The sequence below is a fragment of the Mauremys reevesii genome, linkage group 2 (assembly GCF_016161935.1).
Source record: "Mauremys reevesii isolate NIE-2019 linkage group 2, ASM1616193v1, whole genome shotgun sequence".
Classification (NCBI taxonomy): domain Eukaryota; kingdom Metazoa; phylum Chordata; order Testudines; family Geoemydidae; genus Mauremys; species Mauremys reevesii.
Genome location: NC_052624.1, coordinates 187253193 through 187277291, shown reverse-complemented (window position 1 = coordinate 187277291; position 24099 = coordinate 187253193). Strand labels below are relative to the sequence as shown.

The 24099-nt window shown below is 41.9% G+C and overlaps 1 protein-coding gene across 1 annotated transcript; it reads left to right on the top strand.

The window, feature by feature from the left end:
- The first annotated feature begins 4494 nt into the window (after window positions 1-4494).
- On the top strand, window positions 4495-23112 carry GALR1 (galanin receptor 1). The gene is made up of 3 exons (XM_039525637.1): window positions 4495-5827; window positions 12759-12824; window positions 21866-23112. The coding sequence occupies exons 1-3, from the start codon at window positions 5129-5131 to the stop codon at window positions 22181-22183; spliced, it is 1083 nt and encodes a 360-aa protein (XP_039381571.1). The 5' UTR covers window positions 4495-5128; the 3' UTR covers window positions 22184-23112.
- Window positions 23113-24099: the final 987 nt, after the last annotated feature.

Below are 24099 nucleotides of genomic sequence, written 5' to 3'. Positions count from 1 at the left end.
TACCCCCCCACCCCCTGTCCCAATTTTTCACACTTGCTGTCTGGTCACCCTAAATAAAGGGTTAATCCCTTAATGGTATGGGAAATCAATTGGACTATTCACATGCTTACAGTTAAGCATGTTCTTAAGTTGTTGCTGGACTGGAGCAAGAGTTCACTTTACAGGATTGAGCCCTAAATCTGGTTTCATCCTTGCTATTGTAATGAAATTATACATGAGGGGGCAGATTTTGCTGAAATGCTATCTTTGAGGGACTCTACCATCCACCATTAACCCATTTTATTCTTCATTCAGTATAACGGTAAAAATGATACTTAACTACCTCATGTTTATTGCCATGTTTAATAAATTTGTCTCTAAAAAGACTGAGATGGTAGGATAAAAATTGTATATAAGGAAAAAAGTATGTGAGGTGTGTATAAACACACACATATGTATATTTATGGTTGCCTTGTTCTAAGCAGAAGAATTATTGCTAATTATAAATGTATTGCAATGGGAAAAAGTATTTTAGACTATACAATATTATACTTTTATTATATAATACTAAATCACCTCTAAAATGGAATACATGGGTATTTAAAAATTAATTTGTTGGGTAATTAACTTTAAACCATAATTGAATTCAGCCTCTTTCATAAACTAGGTTTTGACTGAAGTATCTGACGTGTTTCATTATAGGCCTTGTATAAAAGAGTAATGGTGCACCCATCAGAGTCTCTTATGAGAAAACCTGAGTGAGTGTATGAAAGGGAAGGAAATCTCTTTAAAGTTTTCATCTCAGATTTCTTCCTGATCATTCTGTTGAGGGGCACACATTTATTTAATTTCACAGAACAGGCTGTGGAGCCTGGCCACAAATTCTGTGAATTTCATTGTCATGATCTTATACATTCACCTAACTTTGTTCTCTCTGAATTTCTTCATAGACAGCTAGTTTTGGCTCAGCTGAAACATTTGGTATCTTCTTTAAATTCCTGATTCAGAAAAGCATCCCTATTCAAGAAAGTTCCTAGGTATGTGCTTAAGAGATGTCCTCAAGTCCTTAAGGGATGAACTTTAGTATGTGCTTTAAGTGTTTTTTTTTTGGATCAGAGCCTGAATTTTGCCACCTCACTGTTCTCCTGCTTTTCCAGATCATTAATAAAATATATTAAATAATATAATTATTTGTATGGAATTCTTGGAAACTTTATTTAGGGGCTAAATTTTGGCATGCTTTTTCTGTGCACAAAGGTGAATCTTTCTGGAGTCTTTGAAGGAAGTAAACTAAACAGCTTATTGTGCATATGAAAAATGTTTTGCGTTGTATGAAATTGTTCAGTTATTTATTGCACTTGGGCAACTATAATACAAAAATGTGAACTAAAATGCCAAACTTGGTATGTACACAATCCTTCACAAGGATCATGAGCTTTAATAAATTTGGGGGAACAAAATGATTCTAATAATCTGAAAATTACAGGTTGGTTATATTTACTTTTCCTTCCTGATTTAAGAACCTGATACTGTAAGTGACAAGTATTTTGTAGCACTGGGTTTTTAAATGGAAATTTAGTAGTGCAATTCTAGTCTACTAATGCACTACTAATCAAGATAGCAAAAATATAACATAATTATATTATCTGGTAGACATTTTTGGTACTGTTTTGCAGGCTGACAAATACTATGCATGTACATGTGAAAAGCAGTGTCTGAGTTGCAAATCTGGCTATACATCACCTAGGAAACTGTGTTAGTGCCAACACTTCTATCCAATACCACAAATGAAATGTCCAGGTTGTCTTCTCATAAAACCAATTTTGTTCCTGGATCTATTCTTCCTGGTTATTTCTGTCTGTTAAGCAATATTGTATTATTTGGTCTGTATCTATAATCCAGGCTATATTACTCAAAATGTAACATCTATTAAGAGTAACAAGCCAAAAAAGAAGAAGCTCAAATGAATTACATTTTCAGACATATAAGGTGAAATCAACAGGAATGTTGCCATTGACTTCAATGGAGCCAGTATTTAATTCATAATATTTTAGAGAATGGTAACTGGTTGCAAGATATGATTTAAGTGCAAAACATTAGTGCTAATCAAAAATACTTCTTGCATCCCAGCATATGAAGGGATTCAAAAATATATACATAAACAATGTTAAGAAAATCTATATTGGGACCTATAACATTAATTTTGGATCCCACAATTTCTAATATTTCCAAAGTAATTGATATGTAATGGACACATTTAGAAATGTCTGCTCTTGAGTCTATTACAGATGCAGAAATGTATGCTACTGTGTTTTGATGTCATTTAAAAACATGTCAATAAGATGATAAATTATATACTAAAATCAAACAAACACGCTATAGGAAGCTTTAGTTAAAAAAATACTAACAAACAATCTGTTTCTGTTGTTTTTAAGTTACAATAGCTACAGAAAAGCAAACAGCTTTAATATAATTAAATCGTTCTCTTAAATTTCTACCAGCTAGATCTTGCTCTTTCAGTATTTATTTTGTTTTTGTACATAACAGACCAGATACTCAGCAGGTTTATGTCAGTCTAGTTCTACTGAAGTCAATGAAGCTTGGCTGAGCTTCACTAGCTGACGATCTATATCAATATAAGCAGAGAAGGCAAACAGAGAAAAAAATCTTTCAAATTCTGGGTTGCAAAGCAAGCAAGAACTCATTGCATCCAAAAATCACATCAGAATAGTTCAATTTATCCCTCTGGTTCAGGCACTAAAATTGCTGTGAAGTAGCTTTGAGCTCTTGGGCAATAATAATATGTAAATGAGGCTATGTAAACAAGAAAAAAATGTCAACCATATATCTAAAAAAATTAAGAATGAAGGATACAGATCTTATTCTTTCTTCTAAGAACATCCAGTTTCCTCTTTAATCTTATTTTCTCTTACCTTTATATCCTCCTACCTTCTCAGTATTCATTCTCTATTCTAGACCAAAAGAGTTTTAAAAAGAGAAACGGGAGATAAAATAACAATATAGTCAGGCATGGCACCTAAATTTATAATCTGAAAACAAGAGATGTTTAAGAACTATCAAGAAACCCTGCTAAAACTCACATTTGAAGAATGTGTGTGTGTGTGTGTGGGGGGGGATTTATATGAGCTTCTTTTTCAGTTCCATCCAATTGTTTAGAAAATATGTTTATATAACTTCTGTTTTGATAACCTCCTCTCTGAAAAGTTCACTTCAACTTTCTGAGCCTCACTTTCTCATCTATAAAATGGGGATAATATTATTCCTGCGCCAGGGATGGTGTGAAGTTTGTAAAATTATTTAAATAGTAAAAGCATTACATTGTATTATTAACAACAACCTATACCTGTTTTATTTTTGTGAATTTATCTGTATTACAAAACTTTAATAAAAATTGTGAACATAGAAATGAAATTAACGCCATTTAAAATATATTTAGTCCAGATTTAGGCTTGCAGCAAGCTAAGGCCCCAGTTCAGGAAAACAGTTATCATGGGGTTAAATCCATCCTGGTTCAAGAAAGCGGTTAAACATGCATTTAGTTTTAACTAACACACTGACTTCACTGGAAGGTAAGGATACGCTTCTTTACCCTTCCTGAAGAAAGATGTTGCCAGGAACTGGGGGCCAAGGCTGCAGTCCTGCAAACACCTACACATCGTGGCACAAATTAGTAGTGCTTTTAATGTCAATGGGACAGTATTTATGCACAGTTATTTGCATGCATGTGTTTTCAGGATCAGAGCGAAAGTTTTGATCCTGCACCTGATTTCAGTGGGACTACTCAAGCAGGTCCCTATTTCATAAGGTATCTCTCTTCCGGGCAAGACTTGAGCATGTGCTTCTTTGCTGTCATGAACAGGTATGGATTTAAACTTTGGTGCTTTCCTGAAGAAGGTCCATAATAAGGATTGGGCTTGATGAACCCAATCGCCGTGAGGGGCTGAGCATCCTCCAGGAAAGAACGACGCTGAGGCATCTCAGAGGTCGGGGGCCTCAGGCAGCATCAGTCACACATCTTCATACACCTGTTTAACTTTTGAAATTGTGCGTCGGCTGATAAGGGCAAAACCTAAACCAGGGCAGGGATCATGGCGTGTTTTTGTGAACCACTGTCTAGATGTACAGTGGTGTCTATTGATTGACTACAGTCCCCATGTGTGTGGCAGCAGGAGCTGGCCCTCTGTTTGGAGAAGTTGGTTGTGGTTCCAATTAAAACACACACACACACAATCCAGCGAAAGGTAAGTCCCCAACCAGCCTTCCAGAGCTGGGAAGGGACGCGGGCTGCGTGCGATGCAGCAGTATTAACCCTGCTTGCCTTTGATAGGAAAAGATGAGCCCCACAGTGCCTGGGCTGGAACAGGAAGCGGGGGAGGGCTGAGGGGAGGTGTGAGGGTGGAGGAGGGTGAGTTCTCCTGGCTCTGGATTGGCACGGGGGTTGCTGATAGGCAGCCTGTTGCCTGCGCATTTCGCCAGGCTGCTGTGGCGAGCTGGGGGCCGCGTACAGGTGCAGCCCGGCGGGGCGGCAAGTTCCCTTCGGAAGAGGCAGCGCGCTGGCAGCGCCCGGCCGGAGCCAGGTGGCTGGAGAGCGCGCGGGAGGCAGCCGGGGAGGAGCTGGCTGGAGCGGGAAGGGCCGAGGGAGGCTGCTGCGCTCTCAGGGAGAGCTGAGGTCCCCGCCCGCTCGCCCAGCGCCGCTCTCCGGCTCTGCCCTTTGGTGGCACAGCGCGGGGGGGCCCAAACCCCGCAGCCGTGGCGGAACTGCGAAGGAGACGGAGCTGGGCAGCGCCGCTGTGGGCGCATTTTTCCACGCGGATCCCCCAGTAGCTCCCCTGTCAACCCCCCTCCTCAAATCCCTGAGGCGGGTGCAGCCCGGGAGCCCCCACCACGCACTAGGCGCTGCGCCGGTGAGCAGCAGAGGCGAGATGCCACCCACCCGCCAGGCACCAGAAAGTTTCGCAGCTCCGTGAGCGCGGCGGCAAACTCCCCTCCACCCCCTTCTTCTGCTGGGCGCTTGGGGCTCCCTCGGTGCGTCTCTGGGGGCGAGGTGCGGGCCCCGGGTGCAGGACAAGGGCGCTGTTTGTTCTCCTCCGCCCGTCCCAGCTGTTGCTGGGGGGCAGCCGCAGCAGCCATGGAGCCCGAGGCGATTGCGATCCTCTTCCTGAACCAGAGCGAAGGGCCCCCCTGGGGGGACTTCAACCTCTCGGGGCTCTCGGAGGAGGAGCAGGACCCCAAGCCCCTCTTCGGCATCGGCATCGAGAACTTCCTCACCCTGATCGTCTTCGGCGTGATCTTCGCCTTGGGGGTGCTGGGCAACTCGCTGGTGATCACGGTGCTGGCCAGGAGCAAGCCGGGCAAGCCCCGCAGCACCACCAACATCTTCATCCTCAACCTGAGCATCGCCGACCTGGCCTACCTGCTCTTCTGCATCCCCTTCCAGGCCACGGTCTACGTGCTGCCCACCTGGGTGCTGGGCGCCGTCATCTGCAAGTTCATCCACTACTTCTTCACCGTCTCCATGCTGGTCAGCATCTTCACCCTCTCCGCCATGTCGGTGGACCGCTACGTGGCCATCGTGCACTCCCGCCGCGCCTCGGTCCTGCGGGTCTCCCGCAACGCGCTGCTGGGCGTGGGGCTCATCTGGGCACTCTCCATCGCCATGGCCTCGCCCGTCGCGCACCACCAGCGCCTCTTCCACCGGGACGCCAGCAACCAGACCTTCTGCTGGGAGCAGTGGCCCAACCCCCAGCACAAGAAGGTCTACGTGGTCTGCACCTTCGTCTTCGGCTACCTGCTGCCGCTGCTGCTCATCTCCTTCTGCTACGCCAAGGTGGGTGCGAAGGGGAGGATGTCGGGGGTGCAGGGGATGGGTGTACGGGGTGCAGCTACAAGGGCTATAGCTATAGGGGTGTAGGGGTGGTAGTTACAGGGGCGTAGGTAGAGGGCTAGTGAGTGTTTGGGGGTACCCGTTACAGAGGTGGGGTGTAGCCATAGGGTGTGTGTGAGAGTTTGGGGTCCAGTTACAGGGGTGGGGTTTAGCTGTAGGGTGTAGCTATAGAGGGTATGTGTATGGGGTGGTTACAGGGATGGGATGCCGGTATCAAGTGTGTATGTGTGTACGGGGTATAGTTACAGGGGTGGGTGTAGCTATAGACGTAACGGTACAACGATGAGTGTGTAGAGGAAGGGGTAGAGGCATAGCTAGAGGATAAGGCGGGGTATAGGGTGTTAGTATTTGCAAAAGTGCGGGTAGATGGGTGGGCTACATGGTTTGTGTATGGGTCCGGTAGCACGGCGCTAGGGTATGAGGGTTAGTTTTGGGATGCGTGCATGGGAAGAGGGTACAGAGGTAAGGACATGGGAGGGATTGAAGTTTCGGTGAGTGAAAGGGGGTGGGGGTAGAATCGAGTGTGGATGTATAGGGTAGCAATGTCCAGTTGTAAGGTGTTTCGGGGAACGTCACACCTGTGTGGGTCCGAGGATGCGGCAGTAAATGGGGGAGGAGGTATAGTATGGGCGGTTGTGGGCGTATTCTCTGGTAGGTTTCATTTTTTTAGAAAAAAACTTCTGTTTAAAATCTCCATTTCAGCTGCGGTAAACACTTCCTGTGTTTCCCCGTAGTGCTGGGTGATAAGCTCCGAACTGGGCAAAGTGCAACAGTGTGCAAAGTTGTTAACATATAAAAATATCAAATTGCAATGATTTAAAACATACTGCACTTAAACAAAACCCAGCCACATTATTACTGGGGTCCTGATCTGTACGATGCCTGTTCTACCACTTATTTCTTAACGTCCAGTTAAAAGACACTAAGAGCAACAGGCACGCTGCCCGCTCGCTAGGGATCCTCATCCTGTATCAGCTGAAGTTAATGGGAGCTTTGCCGCTGACTTTAGGATCACGCCTTTTACTGCCAGAAAGCAATCACTTGATGATAAGCAAGTTTCTGATGAAAGGGGCTTAACTGTGACACACTTACTCTCCCCTCGTCTCCGCTCAGGCAATGATCAATTTTCTGTACCAGTGTTTTCTGCAGCTTTGAAGGAAGCACCAATTTAGATTGCTGTTATCCAGAATCTAGAACAGGTTGAATACAGTCCGACTGGACAGTTCTTTTACTGAGATCTTGCAAACCTTTACTCGCTTCCTTAGATCTTACTCACTACAGTAAATTGCATTGAAGTTAATAGTTCTGCTCATGTGAGTAAAGTCTGCTCTCTTGCTGAGGGATCAGTTTCCCCAAAGCAAACGTGTTTTTGAGGGGGTTGTAGTGTATAATTTATATAGTTTGTGTATAAATTCATTAATTGTGATGTGGAAAAAAGGGTTGATAGAGGGAAAACATGCATTTTAAAAAACTTTGAAATATGATTGTATTCAAAGAACAACGTTTCTAAATTACAGGGCAAAAACAACATTTAAAATGACAGAGGTGTCAAACTGGCAAAAAGGCAAAAAATTAAAATTAGTATCAGCTCTTAAAGGTTTAATTCTCTCTTCTCTGTGTGGTGGGTGGATTTCTCATTGTCTGTAATAGGAGTGGACTGAGGGGGAAGTAACCAATACCGTAAATTTGATCATCTCCATATTTAAATAAAAATATTAACAGGTATGGAGAAAGTATTAATGGACATGCTCAGAATATGCCTTTTTTAAACATTATTTTTAGTTAATAATTTTATAGCCAAAAGAGCCTCATTCACAATATGGAGTAACAGCCTCTAAACCCTTGTCTTTTACATGAAAGAAGTTTTGTAAGTTAAACAAGTGTGAATGTTTTTTAAAATTATAAAATTTTACTTGTGGAATTTAAAAACAAAATTAAAAGGGTTTGTTTTGTTAACAGACTTTATTGTAATATTAAAGTTAATATAAACACACCATTTTGATTAAAAATAACTATTTACTATAAATATTAATATAAATAATGTGATTTTAAAAAAATCTTCAAATCTGAGTCCCTGAATGTCAAGTTTATGCCCAGAGCAAATCTTTTACAGTCAAGTGAAAATAGCCTGAAATAGGGGATAATTACACTAATTAAATGTATGTTTAATTAACATTAAAATTTTGTCACAGCCAGGAAATCAAGGCAATTCAAAGTTACAGCTGAAACCTCATTCTTAATTCACTACCAAGCTGTCCTTACTTCACCCTTGTTTTGGTTAGGAATTGAAGAGCTCTGAGATGACAGGCCTAATCCTGCTCCCGCTGAAGTCAACACTCATTTGTGACAGTGAGAACTGAGTAAACTCAGCCCTTTGCAGGAGGCACTTGGAATCTGTCTGCAACATAAGGGTTCACTCCTACTATCACATAAGTCATTGACAAAACTCCACCTGCGGTATTTTGGCACATCCGGGTGAGCAGGGGGTGAGGTAGGTTAAGATTGGAATGGCAATAAATCAGCAACAGAGTTTCAGCCTTAAATTTGTCAATTCCATTGCTGCGATAGTATATGTCCAGCAAAGGAGTCGTCATGAAGCTCCATTCAGCAAGTTACCATAGAATTCTATTGGAATAAACACAACCAGAACATCTTGGCTTCCCAGTACACACAGTGTGAAAGGAAAGTTACTGTGTAATATAACAGGTACATCAATGGCAACATTTAGTTATAGAGCATATTACTAGGTCAGATCCTCAGCTGGTAGAAATCAATGAAGCTACATTAGTTTATATGGAGCTACACTGAATTACGCTAGCTGAGGATGTGTGAAATAATAATGATAAGGAAGCTTCAGTCTTCTCATAATATAGTTTAAGACAAAGGGAATGCGGTTCTCTATTTGAATGTATGGCATTTTCAGGACTGTTGTAAGGCAAGTTCTTGTTTTTCAATGCAAATTGTAATTTCCTTCATTTTGTATGTATTTAAATGGCAGGCTAGCTGTATTCCCTCTCTCTTAAATTACATTATCAGAGAATTCACATCCTACTGGGAAGTACTAGCAAAAGGACAGCTCTTGCTGAGAGACAACAGCATCATTACAAATTACAGAAATACTGAAACATGATGAGTATTTCTAAAATCTGTCCTCCTGCAAGCGCAGAGAAAACCAGAGCTGGCATTCACATGTAATGAGATGTATAAGCAGTGATTAACTATTTAATAGTTCAGTAGCGAGTATTAAGTTAAGTGCATATTATTTGATGGATAGCTTGAAATGGCTCTTCAGTAAGTGTGATTTGTCATGAGATTACATATTTCTTTTATTATTTACATATCATCTTATTGTACATACTATTATGAGGTTACTATAGGATTAAACATTAAAAAGTGCCAATTAAGGCCCAATGGCTCAAGCCTGCAAAGTGCCAAAGCTCATTTTGGGAGGTCCTTAGCATCTTCAGTTCCCATTTACCAAGGAAGTCAAAAGTGACTATTGATTTTGGGTGACTTAGTTTTTGGGTGCCCAAGTTGAAAAAGCTTTAAGCTATCCTCTGAAAACCAGGCCTCTTTCATGTTGGGCACCCAAAAATCATGGCACCCAGAAACTGAGGTAACTACAGTATTAGTCACTTTTGAAAATCTTGGTCATTGGCTTTGATGGGACTACTCATCTGGCAGGACATGGCCCTAAATGATTATTGTCCATTTATCCATTTCGAATATTAATAACTGCCCTATTTTTTACTTTTGCCTTTAGAAATACTAAGAGAAACCTGGCTCTATTATGTACTAATATCCTGAACATTCTGAACTGTGGACTGAAATCTTGTATCCCAAGTTTCAGCAGGAAGATGTTAATGGAAGAGGTAGAACCCAGACCCACCAATAAAAATAAAAACAAATAAAATCTATAATAGTAGTAGTGATACAATACTAAGTAGAATGGAGTGAAAGGCTCTGCTGTAGTAATTGGAGTTGGTCCCATTATCAGAACTATGGCACTGCTGACAATGACATTTGAATGTAAATAAGATTTATATGACAAATCGTGGTTCAGAATGCAATGTTTACATATATCAACATACAGGTCATTATTACCTTGTGTAATCTACTCGGGGGCATTATTTTAAATGGATCTTTCCAGGAGCTACTAATAATGAAAGTGTAACCAATGAAATAGCTGTAAGTAGCAAGAAATCAAATATGCTTTAAAACTGTGCAGTGTTTATGCTTGTATGTTGTTTGATGGAAATATATATGCCAAAAGCAGCAGGGTCACTTAAACCATGCTCTCTCTCTCTCTCCTCCAATATGATTTCAGGAGGAGAGGGGGGAAGAGAGAGAGAAAAAGGGAAGAGCCTGTTCCAGCATAAAGGAGACATATACATGGGTTACATTCCAGCAATTTATATTATGCACTTTTTTTTGGTAAAACCGTCAGTGATGGCTTTAAGACTCTTCTACCTCCATGGTCATAAAAGACCTGCAAAACCACAGGTTAATCAGGAGAATTTATTCCCCTTTATTCTTTCCTGAGAGCAAAATATGATCTGAAAAAACAGGTACATGAAACTGGGAGCTTTAAAAGTTTAACATCAAGAATTGTTTTTCCAGATTTGAAGTCTTTTGACATATAAATTGTTGTTTGAAAAGAGTATGGAGTACATTTTCAGCTAAGTGAGTGGGGATTTAGTTGTGTGAGTCAGCTATCTTCTCCAGTCTGCTTTAAAAAATAAAAAGTGACCCTTCACTTCAGCTAGCTTTCTGAGCACAGATGGAGTATTAAATCTTGGTACCAGATTCACTTGGATGCATTCTGCATGTTACAGGTTTTTCCCCTAAAAGTCCTGCAGTGGTACCAGCAGATACAAACGCAGAAGTAGATGTCTTAAAAACTAATTGGGGTCAAATCCCGACTGGCATCTGGAAAACAGCATAATAGATCCCACCAAGCCCATATTTAGTGTATGCTGTAAGAATGGTTTTTACTTCTCTCTCACTCTTACTGTCTTCCAAAGTCAGCCATATATACACCACTCATTGCTCTTATCCCCTCATCCAGCTCCTACTCATAACTTGCTAGAAACTGCTTATTCTGTATATTACTCTGGCAGAAGTAGCCAGGATTTTCTCTTCCCTCCCTTTGCCCAGGTGGGAGGAGGGAAGCAGGAGTCAGGAGAAGCAAGATCATTGCCCCAGGTTCTCTACAAGAACGCAGAAGTTCTTCTCATGGAAGTCTGGGAAAAGGGCTGTTCTTGCCCTCTGGTCTCCTTACCATTGAGGTGGAGAGGTCTGGGGTTCAGCCAAGGCCACACTCAGTAAAGGCCAATCTGTGTCCCTCTCATCCTCTTTGTGGGTCCAAGCTTGTTTACTGACAGTCTGAGTCATGTCAGGAAGATGCAGAAGAATGGAGATTGAGATGTACAAAAAAAATAATAATGCAGGATTGAGTTGTTAGTATGTATAAACTGCTGAACTAATACACTTCTAAAATATTTAACCGTTATAATACTTTTAGCCTTGGATTTACATAAAAATTGTGTTTAATTGATTTTTTTCAGGTCTCAGGCAGTCTTTTAAAAGTGGAACATCTTTCCTCTTCCCCCACAAGTGACCATCGTCATTCAGAACTATATTATTTTTCTTTTTAAACTCATTGGATACATTTTTCAGAATGTATGATTAATAGTGGATCAGATCTGTGATCCATCTTATCTAATATCCTGTCTCTGAAAGTGACCAGAACCAGATGGTACAGAGTAAGGGGCAAAAGACACCATGATAGGTAGATATAGGATAATCTGCCCCAGGGAAGTCTCTTTCTAACCTCTAAAATGAGATTGGTTTATAAACCCTGAAGCATGTGGTTTTCTATCCCTTCTAAAAGTCTGTAAAAGTATGCACTGTTATGACTCGGGATAGTCTTGTTATCCATATAAATATCCAATCCCTCCTTTGATTTTGCTAAATTCTTGGTCTTCATGACATTCAGTGGCAATGAGTTCCATAGTCTAATTGCGCATTTGAATTTGCCACCTTTCCATTTTATTGAATGTTTCTTTTTTTGTATTATACAATCTACTTCTCCATAAACATTTGCATGGCAATTTATTTTTCTTCAGATCCCGGCCTACAAATACTCTTAATTTCAGAGTGAATGATGGTTGCAGCCAAAATATGTTCCTGCTACACTACCCAAAAATCTTGTGCGCAGACTATCAAGGTTCTGTTACAATTTCAAAGCTGCTCTTCAATGACAAATCAATTCTGTTGCCAGAATAAAAAACTGACCTACTACAGTTACATGACAAGTCATGGCAAGTCTTGCATAAAGGTCATATTTGACTTGTGACATGTTTTTGTATAAATTAATTAAAAAACATTTTTAGGTTCCTTCTTCAAAATCAGACAGCTCCAAGGGGTGATTATATTAACCAAATATCCAGCTGATGAATGCAAATTATGCAGAAGATTAAAGAAAGCTATGGTTCAAAATATACATTTTTTTTATTTTATGTGCAGAGAAGGTCATCCTAAATTCACAAACATAGACATTCTTATGGAAGCAAAATGATTGCCAGTTACAAATTACTGTAGAACAGGTTTATGTTTATTGGCAGATTGGGTTCACTGCCATGCATATTTTGTTATGTGATGCATCTGTTTTTTATATTAGAATTAAATAACTTATGTGCTTCATATTTGTTGATTCCAACAGGTGCAGATTAGATATTACAGCATACACTTTTGAAATGTGTAGACTGGATACATCAACATTTGCAAGCAATATTAGACAGCATACTTTTGAAAAATATGTCCTTTCATTTTAAAAGCAGTTTAATTTGCACCTTGCATTTATCTTTTTCAGGTCCTAAATCATCTGCATAAAAAGCTGAGAAACATGTCAAAGAAGTCAGAAGCATCCAAGAAGAAGGTAGATTGCTTTCCTTACCAAGCATGCTAACTTCTCAATGTAATGTTGATTGTTACCAAAGGTGTAGCATAGAGATGGACTTGAATCTAAATACACCTGAACACTGAGGGTTTAAAATCCAAACCTCAAACCAGATTTGAATTTTGCATTTGGCCTCTAGTCTGTACAATGGGCTAAGCCACTATTCTAGATCTTTATACCTTGAACTTTTGAGGATGTGAAAACCAGAGCCAATCCCTGTGACTCAGATGTATTTCTAGTATAAAAGTACTTTTCAGTTCTCCTGTATGTTGTCCCTTTCTTGTGAATTTTTTCTGCTAATGTAATTTTTGATGTAATACAAAGAATTTCTGGTTTTTAAGATAAACCTTCTAAATAAGGTTTATTGTACTTCCTGATCCTCTTTTAAAACATTGCCATCCATGAAAACTGTTTTTATTCTCTGCTGTTCAGGGCTTAAATTAAACATCCACTACTAAGGCTGCAAATAGGGTTTGGAAAAGATCTTTAAATCACAAAGCTAATATTGTTCTTTAGGACTGTATAGAAGGGTCTGAATTATAGTGAATTTATCTGGTAATACAGCATATAGAGTTCTAATTTTGAGCAGACTTGGCACCAGGAGGCATATAGAGTTCTAATTTTGAGCTGACTTGAAACCAGGAGTTTCTTGCTTGTCTTCTATATTTATGAACAATGGAGACAAATAAATCTTTAGGGCACAGCTATGCAGTCTAGGGTTACAAACTTTCTACTTGCACAAAACTGAACACCTTTGTCCCGCCCCTGCCTCACCCCTCTGGGGTGGGGCCAGAAATAAGGAGTTCAAAGTGCAGGAGGGGGCTCTGGGCTAGGGGGTGGAGCCAAGGGGTTCAGAGTATGGGAGGGGGCTCTGGGATGAGGCAGGGGGTTGGGATGTGGGAGGAGGTATGAGCTCTGCACTGCGGGGTGCTGGTTCCGGGCTGAGGCCTGAAATGAGGGGTTCAGGGTGTGGGAGGGGGCTCTGGGCTGGCACAGGGTGTTGGGGTATGTGTGGGGTGAGGGCTCTGGCTGGGGGGTGCAGACTCTGGGGTGGGGTTGGGGGTGCAGGAAGGTACTCTGGGCTGGGACTGAGAGGTTTGGAGGGCAGGAGGGGGATCAGGGCTGGGGCAGGGGGTTGGGGTGCAGGTGTGTGTGTGAGGGCTCTGGCTGGGGATGCAGACTCCGGGGTGGGGCTGAGGATGAGGCATTTGGGGTGTAGGAGAGTGCTCCGGGCTGGGACTGAGCAGGGCTGCCCGGGGGTGGGGGGAGAAGTGGGGCAATTTGCCCTAGGCCTCGAGCCCTGCAGGGGTCCTGTGAGACCTGGCCCGGTGGCGGTCGGGGTCTTCGGTGGAATTTTGGCGGTGGGGGGTCCTTCAGTGCTGCAGAAAATGCGGAGCGACTGAAGGGCCCCCTGCCGCTGAAATGCCCCGCAAGCCCTGGACTGGCAGCGGTCCGGGTCTTCGGCGGCATTTCAGTGGCGGGGGGGGGGGCTTCAGTCGCTCTGGGTCTTCGGCGGCATTTCAGCGGTAGGGGGCCCTTCAGTCGCTCTGGGTCTTTGGCGGCATTTTGGTGGCGGGAGGCCCTTCAGTGCTGGCAAAGACGTGGAGTGACTGAAGGGCCCCCTGCCGCCGAAATGCTGCCGAAGACCTGGACCGCAGCCGGGTGAGTACAAGCACTGCAGCTTCCCAAGACCTCCTGAATCCTCTGGGTGGCCCTGGGACTGAGAGGTTTGGAGGGTGGGAGGGGAATCAGGGTTGGGGCAGGGGGTTGGGGCATGGGGGCGGGAGTGAGGGCTCTGGCTGAGGGTGCGGGCTCTGGGGTGGGGCTGGGAATGAGGGTTTTGGGGTGAAGGAGGGTGCTCTGGGCTGGGGCTGTGGGGTTTGGAAGGTGGAAGGGGGCCTGGGAGGGGGCCAGGGGTGCAGGCTCTGAGTGGTGCTTACCTCAAGCAGCTCCTGGAAGCAGCAGCATGTCCCTCCTCCGGCTCCTACTTGGAGGCTCAGCCAGGCAGCTCTGCGTGCTGCCTTATCCGCAGGCCAACCACCCACACAGCTCTCATTGGCCACAATTCCTTGCCAGTTGGAGTTGTGGGTGTGGCGCTTGAGGTGGGGGTGGTGTGCAGAGCCACCTGACTGCCCATACGCATAGGAGCCAGAGGGTGGACATGCTGGCTGCTTCCCGGGAGCCGCGTGGACAGTCAATGGCCTGGTCAGCGGTGCTGACCGGAGCCGCCAGAATCCCTTTTCGACCAGGTGTTCCAGTTGAAAACCAGACACCTGGTCACTCTAGTGAAGTCTGAGCTGATAAATAAAATCATATGCCCAAGCAGAGTCTCTCTGAAGTAAATGGAGATCCATTTGCATGCAGGGCATTGCCCATGCAGATTGAATTGCTGAATCAGGCCCTAATTTAGACAGTATTTATACAATCCCTAATTTCTGATAGAAACACTAGTCAAGATTTTTTTTTAAAGGCATAGTGTTCAATGGATTAGATATTAAATCTCTGATTCAGCAAGGTACTGAAGTATTTTGTGGAATTGGGACCTATGATATAACTATTAAAGGTTCAGAAAGTCACCAACTTTTGTGATTTTTATTGCACATCTTGTGACTTTTGGTGTTTAAAGATTCAGCTCGGAGTCATGTGGTTATATGAAAATCTGAGCTTTAATTTAAAAATGAAAAAGTGTACCCTTATGTACCTTAAGGGCTAAAAAACCAGAAGGCAAACAAAATTAACCAAAATATCACTGTTTGAAAAATTATAATTGTTTTAAATCAATCTCATGAGTTTTGAATGCTTGTGGCTCGCAATACAATTTTACATACAGGCAAGTCTTATCATACGTGGGGGTTCCGTTCTACGGTTATTGCGTAAAGCGAAAACCGTGTATACTGAAAATTATATCCCCAAGCCCTTTAAATCCCACCTGCAGCCCTGGCGGCCGGGCCGGGGCAGCATTTAAAGGCTCCTCTGGGCTCCCGCCACTGTGGGGAGCCCAGAGGAGCCCTTTAAATGCCGCCCCGGCCCGGCCGCCGGAGCTGTGGGCGGCATTTAAAGGGCTCCGCCGGGCTTCCCGCCGCCGCAGGGAGCCCGGAGGAGCCATTTAAATGCTGGCCCGCAGCTTTGGCAGCCGGCATTTAAAGGGCCTGGAGCTCCACGGTTTCTGGAGCCTCGGGCCCTTTAGTTCACCCCAGGGGCTACCAGCCACCTCTGCAGCTGGGAGCCCCCTGGGTGATTTAAAGGCCCTGGGACTCCCAGCCACAGCTGGTGCCCCAGGACCTTTAAATCTTGAGGCCACGCCTCTTCCACTTGAGGCCACGCCCCCCGGACTCCGGCCCTTCAGCGTAAAGCTGAAATCACGCACATAAGTTGCGACAGACCTGTAGTATATATTTTTTCAGTAACGCTGTTTTAAATTATTTCTTCTAAATAACAAGAACTCTTGCTCATTTTCATTCTGCATTTAGGGCCTAATCCTATGTTTCTCACCTTATTCAAACCAATGGCGGTTTTGCCTGATTAACATTAGCATTAATATATTAGAATTAGCGTATTTCCTGAAATTATATTTCAGGTAGTTTTATTTATATATGTGTAATGTTAAGAGTCATCCCATTAAATAAACAAGAGCAGCCTGGTAGGGTTTCCTTGGTTGCAGATTATACCAATAATGTTGTAAAGATAAGCTTTGGAATTAGGCTTGAGAGGGATAATGGAATAAAACAGATGTGCGAGGATTGTCAAACCATTATGCACACTTCTGCATCCCGCAGGTACCATGTATCTTAAGCATGATAGATTTAAGAGACACAGGGACAAAATCTGCCCTAAATTCTATGCCATCCAACTAAAATCGGGGGGGGAGGGGTTGCTTGGGTGTAAATAAGGACAGAGACAAATTTCTCTTAGTAAATTGGGCAGGTATACAATTATCCATATTATTCTGCTTTGGATCAAAATGTTAACATAATGAAAGGGGTAGGGCACTGTGTTTTCTTTATGTCATAGCTGCAGGAAAAACAGAAATTTCTGAAAAAAAAATCTGTAGGTTTATTTTCCTTTTTGTTTCCTCTTGAAAATGTATGTGTCATAAACGCAATATTTCAGTTCCCAGTGGGAATTTTTCCTAAATTGAAGGGTCCTATTTGTAATCCTTTATTAAGACAGATCTTTTATTGGGCAGATTCTGTGCTGGTGTAAATTAGCACACTTTTATTGATATCAGCAGAGTTTTATTGATTTGCACCAGCTGAGGACCTGGCTCATTATTTGCAAATATTTCAAAATTTTGCAAAAATTTCCTTGCTCTGTCTTGCCCTTCCTATCCCCTACTACTGCCCCTAGAAACAGACTTGGGAGAGGTGTCCTCTTGGTGTCCACTCCCCTTCACAAACATATTTTATTTTTTAAACAGAGGGACTGATCCTCAGCTGTGAAAATTGTCAGATACAGTGACATACTCTATGACGGCGGTTCTCAAAGTGTGGGTCGGGACCCCAAAGTGGGTCACAATCCAATTTTAAAGGGGTCGCCAGGGCTGGCTTAGACTTGCTGGAGCCCAGGGCTGAAGCCTGAGCCTCACCGCCTGGGGCTGAAACTAAAGCCCGAGAGCTTGAGCCCTGGGCAGCGGGGCTCAGGTTACAGGTCCCCTGCCTGGGGCTGAAGACCTTGGGCTTTGGCCCCTCCACCCAAGCAGCAGTGCTTGGGTGGGCTCAGACTTTGGTCCTCCCTCTTGGGATTGTGTAGTAATTTTTGTTGTCAGAAGGGGGTCATGGTGCAATGAAGTATGAGAACCCTTACGCTACAACAATTTACACCAGCTGAGGATCTGTCCCAGAGACTATAGGTTGCCTGAATCCTGTTCACTACCTACTCTAGAATCAAACACATGGGTTATTTCAGGCTAGTTGCTAAATTTATCCGTAACATAATCCCACTGTAGCCAGTGTAGTTACACAAGAGATGGATCTGGCTTTAGGCTTGAAGGAACTCATTTAGGGCACAATGGGAGAGTGTGCTGCAGGGGTAAGACAAGTCTAGGATAGAGTGCTGTGGAGTATGACTGGTGGGAAGATCACTAAATAGAATCATAGAAGTGTAGGACTGGAAGGGACCTCAGTAGGTCATCTAGTCCAATTCCCTGCACTCAAGGCAGGACTAAGCAATAACTAGACTAGTGGTTTTCAACCTGTGGTCTGTGGACCCCTGGGAGTCTGCAGACTAGGTCTAAGGGATCTGTGAAAGGTTGTCATTACCATAGAACGGTAGTTTTCAACATGTGGTCTACAGACCTCTGGGGAGGTCAGTAGACTATGTCTAAGGTTTCAAAAGGGGTCTACCATTAAACATTTTTTAGACATCCACAAATGAAAAAAGGTTGAAAACCACAGAACTAGACCATAGTCTGTTCTTAAAAACTTCCAGTGATGGAGATTCTACAACCTTCCTAAACAATTTGTTCCAGTGCTTAACTACCCTGACACGAAGTTTTTCCTAATGTTCATCTAAACATCCCTTACTACAATTTAAGCCCATTGCTTCTTATCCTTTACTCAGAGGTTAAAGAGAACAATTTTTCACCCTCCTCTTTGTAATAACCTTTTAGGAAAACTTATGTTCCCCATCAGTCTTCTCTTCTCCAGACTACAAAACCCAATTTTTTCAATCTTCCTTTGTAGGTCATATTTTCTAGACCTTTAATCATTTTGTTTGCTTTCCTCTGGACTTTCTCCAATTTGTCCACATCTTTCCTGAAGTCTGGTGTCCAGAATTGGATACAGTACTCCAGTTGAGGTCTTATCAGCGTGAAGTAGAGTGGAAAAATTACTTCTCGTGTTTTGCTTACAACACTCCTACTGGGATTTGCTTTTTTTGCAACAGTGTTACACTATTGACTCATATGTACCTTGTGATCCACTGTAAACCCCAGATCCCTTTCCACAGTACTCCTTCCTAGGCAGTCATTTCCCATTTTGTATGTGTGCAATTGATTGTTCCTTCCTAAATGGAGTACTTCGCATCTGTCCTTATTGAATGTCATTCTGTTTACTTCAGACCAGTTTTCCAGTTTGTCTTGATCACTTTGAGTTTTAATCCTATTCTCTAAAGTATTTGCAATCCCTCCTATCTTGGTATAAACTGAAAACTTTATAAGTGTACTCTCTATGCCATTCTCTAAATCATTTGAGAAGATATTGAACAGAACTGGACCCAAGACCTATCCCTGCAGGACTCCACTCGATAGTCCCTTCCACGCTGGCTGTGACTCATTTATAACTACCCTCTGGGAACCAATTATGCACCCACTTTATAGTAGCTCCTTCTAGGCTGTATTTCCCTAGTTGGTTTATGAGGTGTCATGTGAGACATTATCAAAAGCCTTACTAAAGACAAGATATACCACAGCAACTGCTTCTCCCTATCCACAAAGCTTGTTACCCTGTCAAAGAAAGTGATTAGGTTGCTTATATGTGATTTGGCTTTGACAAATTCATGTTGGCTGTTACTTACAGCTTATTATTTTCTAGGTGATTACAGATTGATTTCTTGATAATTTGCTGTATTATATTACTGGTCTGTAATTCCCTAGGATGTCCTTATTCCCCTTTTTTATAGATTGGCATTATATTTTCCCTCTTCAAGTCCTCTGGAATCTCTCCTGTCTTCCTTGAGTTTTCAAAGATAATCGCCAATGACTCAGATATCTCCTATGTCAGCTCCTTGAGTATTCTACTTGTATAAGTAAATTTTAACTTGTTTCTCCCTATTTTAGCATCAGAATCTACCTCATTTTCACAGGCATTCACTATGTCAGATGTCTGATTGCTACTAACCTTTTTGGTGAAAACTAAAACAAAAAAAGGCATTTACCACTTTTGCCATTTCCACATTTTCTATTATTGTCTTTCCCCCCTCATTGAGTAATAGGCCTTCCCTGTCCTTGGTCTTCCTCTTGCTTCTAATGTATTTGTAGAATTTTTTCTTGTTACCCTTCATGTCTCTAGTTAGATAATCTCATTTTCTCAGTTTGTCCCTACATGCTTGTGTAGTTTTTTTAATAGTCATCCTTCATAATTTGACCTTTTTTCCACTTTTTATAGGACTCTTTTTTGCGTTTCAGATCATTGAAGATCTTACATTTCTTCTTATTTCCCCCAGCTACTCCATCATCACTTGTGGATGTGAAAGTTTTCCTTTTGGCAGGGGAAGGTTCATCTTTAGCAGAACAGCTGCTCTGTTGATTAGATGACCCTGATGTGGAATCTACTGAATGGTTTCCTGGAGCTCTTGTATCTCCAAAGGCAATGGATATTATTTGATGGATTGGGCCCATTGAAATAAGAATCTAGGTGTGGATGATTGTGTTAGTGAGGTTAAGAGTGAAGGTGACTGAATGGCATTGAAGTTCTACTGCTGCTCAGGGAAGCTACTTAGAGGCAGAGCTGGATACATTTCCTATACCAGCCAAATGCTGTTTGCAGCTAAAGGGAATTAAATCTAATGCTAACATTGCTCTCGAGTGAGGACTAATTAGCACAATCTCCGATGCAGAAAATTTTTATCCATTATCATTGAAATGGAAATGATTTTCATGAGCAGTCCAACCTTCTCTTAAGGAGATGAGATTGATTTCTTACCAGCCTGAGCTAAAAATCTATTGTTCAGAGTAAGTGGCTGCACCAGTCATTACAGGTAAATAGAACCCAAATTCAAGAACCTAGCAAAATATCTAGGCCTCATGTACACTGATGTGTACCGTTTCATGTCTCCGTGTTATAACATAGTTTAGTGTTGCTTGAGTAGATGGGACTAGGCTCTATGCCCAGGGATATAAGATAACTCTGTAACATGGTTTGACTACACAGGCAAGATCAAATCATGTTGTAAAAGTGACAGGACCCTATTTATGTAATAACAGTGAATGACAAATTTGGTAGTTAAGATGGAGCTTATGTCTCTCAGCAATGAACTAATTGAAAGAAGTAATAGCTGGAAACGTAATAGGTCTTAATTTGTCAAATAATTGCAAAACAATAAGTATTTTCCTAAAGAAGTAACTGAAACTTAAAGAAAGCCCCGACAATGATTTTTCCAAGATACGGTTGCATTCCATTGTCCTAGAAGCCTAACGTTTCTCTATTTATATCCTAGTACTCCCCATTGACAGAGTCTATCATTGGAGATGGATGGCATCTCCTTATGAAAATAAGGACAATGAAGTCAGGTAGCAGTAGTGGGTCTAGTCTGTTCTGCTCAATTCGTTAGTTTTGTCTAAAATTCTGTTTTTGTTGGTGAGCTTGGGTTTCCAGGTTATCAAAAGCATATATTAGCCCCTTCCTCCCAGTTCAGGTTTAATAGATATATTGTGGTCATTTTTCATTGCTGGGCACCAGGGTGTACTCCCATGATATACACCAACATTAATGGGATTTATATGGCTAATGGACAGATTTGCAAAAGACCTCTGGTCCCCATTTAGGCCCTTAAATTAAGTGGCCAGCTGGATGCTGAGCACTTTTGAAAATGTTGCAACTGAATTTAGGTGGAGGTCTTTTGAAAATCTGGCCCTAAATCTTTCACAGAAAACATAGCCTATTAAATTTAAAGTGATGGCATTTCCCAAGGGCTTGCATCATCACTGCATTACACCAGTTTTGTGTCAGTGGAACTCCATTGCAACTCAGTGGAGTTCCACTGACATAAAATTGAACTAACAAACTAGTTAATCAGAGCCGTAATCTTTACATACTGCTCCCTGCCATTTGAATTCACACAGTCCGTGCAATGGAAACTTCATGTTTATCAAGTGAAGTTTGAGGGCCTATGTTCTTCTTGACCTAATCCAATTATATGAAATAAAATACATATGGCTGATAAACTGAAATAGTTTGCAAATACTTAAAAATGTATTTTTTCCTAATATTTTTGTATCCCTAAATAATGGTTTTGAAGACGTTGTTTGAAACTGTTTGCTCAAGTGTTAATAAATCATCCATGTTTCTCTTTTCCTGCCTTAGACAGCCCAGACTGTGCTGGTGGTGGTGGTGGTTTTTGGAATATCTTGGCTGCCACATCATGTGATCCACCTCTGGGCTGAATTTGGAGTTTTCCCACTGACTCAAGCTTCATTTCTCTTCAGAGTAACAGCGCACTGCCTGGCTTACAGCAATTCTTCTGTAAATCCTATTATATACGCATTCCTCTCTGAAAATTTTAGGAAGGCCTACAAACAAGTCTTCAAATGCCAGATAGGTAACGAATCACCTCTGAATGATGTTAAAGAAAGTAAAAGTCGGATAGATACAGCACCGTCTACCAGTTGTACTCATGTGTGAGCAACAATAAGAAAAAAAATCCTATCATGTTGGTTTTCATATGTGTGGACTAGACGTCTAGAAAAAGCACAGTGAGCTTCTAAAAAGAGCTGCAGCTTCAGCTTCAGCTCGATAATTGGTAGAATTAAAAAATTCAGTTTCCTTACAATTACGAGATAACTGTGGCCATTCTTAATATTAGACATCTTTGTCTAGCATGGTTCAAATGAAGATCTGTCCTTTGAAAGATGTTCCAGAAAAAGTGGGTAATGGTATGTCAGTACTAGCTCTCATTATTTTAGTAGGAAAGCTAATAACTTGCTATTTATAAATATTGACATACAGCATATTTGAATTGCGCCTATAACACAAATATGTTAACATAGAATGCAATTGTACAATTCCTAATCCAGTTCTATAAAGTCAAACTTTATTCTATAAATTGTGTGTGTGTGTGGGGGGGGGAGAAATTATCTCTCACCTCAAAGAAAGGTAATTAATGGTGCAGTACTATGATTTCAAGAGAAATGGTTAGATTTCAAAGATAATTAAAACTTCAGTCATCTCTTCAGGTTGGTTCTGACAATGGTTTTGTTTGTTTTTTAAGCAAATATTGAGCAGAAATAATTTTCATATGCTGAAGTAATTACTTAGAGAAGAAATGCTAAACTAACTATACAACTGTATAATTTACATCATGTTATTGAGGTACTGAGGTTGTACTTTGTGTGCCTAGCCTGGCTGCATATACAAAACAATGGTTACACCTTTATAAAATTTTGCTTAAGGCACTCACATAACTGTGGCATAACATAGGTTGATGTAGTCAAAGTGGGAAGGGTTTGTTTCAGGTCTCTCTCTGTGTGTGTGTGTGTGTATATATATAAAGTGAAATTCCAAGCTAGAGAGAAATTTACTATGGCTTAATTCACACAAAAATTTCCGCATTTACACACCAATTCATGCACTTAGACACAGTAGAGAAAACATCTTTCCAGAAAATTGTACTGTGTATATAGAACTATTGTTTATTTATTCACTTTTTCCTCCTGTATGTGAATGGCTTACTCTGTTACATATCTCTGAGTACACATGAAATGGCATAGAGCTATTTTCCCACATGCAAAGTACATTGTCAGAGTCAAATTAATTAATAGGTAGCAGGTTTAAAAAGGACTAGGTAAATTCATAGAGGATAGGTCCATCCATGGCTATTAGCCAGGATAGGCAGGGATGGTGTCCCTAGCCTCTGTTTGCCAGAAGCTGGGAATGGGCGACAAGGAATGGATGATTCCTGTTCTGTTTATTTGCTCTGGGGCACCTGGTATTGGCCACTGTCAGAAGACAGGATATTGGGCTAGATGGACCTTTGGTCTGACCCAATATGGCTGTTCTTATGTTATTAAAATAGAAAATGCTAAATGTAGTTTGGGACACAGCTCTTTCAGGGGCTAGTCTAAGACTATGGACTGAATTTCCACAGGAACTAGGGGCAACCAGAAATCTCACCACCTACTGCATGGCATACATTGCTGACCTGCCTTCTCTAACATGGTATACACAGCAACATATATACATAAATGAAATATATATGTTTTAAAAACCTACCACAAGACTCCACTGCAAACATAATTCTTTCTCTGGGAAGAGTATGAGAGAGAGAACAAACATCATGTGATTGGTATTAGTCATGTACTACTGGAAGGGGCTTACATACTATGGTGAAGAGGGGTGGTATAAGAACCCATAGAGAATAGAATGGAGAGATCTTGCAGCATTTCTATAAAGATATACAGTTATTTTGAGCAGTGGTTCTGAAAGAGTGCTCTGGCATGGGGCAGGGGGTTGGGGCAAAGGGGGGTGAGGGCTCCAGGAAGGAGTTTGGGTAGGGGAATGGACTCTGGGCTGGGGTGTGGGAGAGGGTTCAGGATGTGGGT

Excerpts from the sequence above, each read along its gene's own strand:
- GALR1 (XM_039525637.1), top strand. The coding sequence starts at position 5,129 with ATGGAGCCCGAGGCGATTGCGATCCTCTTCCTGAACCAGAGCGAAGGG. Across the intron at positions 5,828-12,758 it reads TCTCCTTCTGCTACGCCAAG|GTCCTAAATCATCTGCATAA; the intron begins GTGGGTGCGAAG and ends TATCTTTTTCAG. Across the intron at positions 12,825-21,865 it reads CAGAAGCATCCAAGAAGAAG|ACAGCCCAGACTGTGCTGGT; the intron begins GTAGATTGCTTT and ends TTCCTGCCTTAG.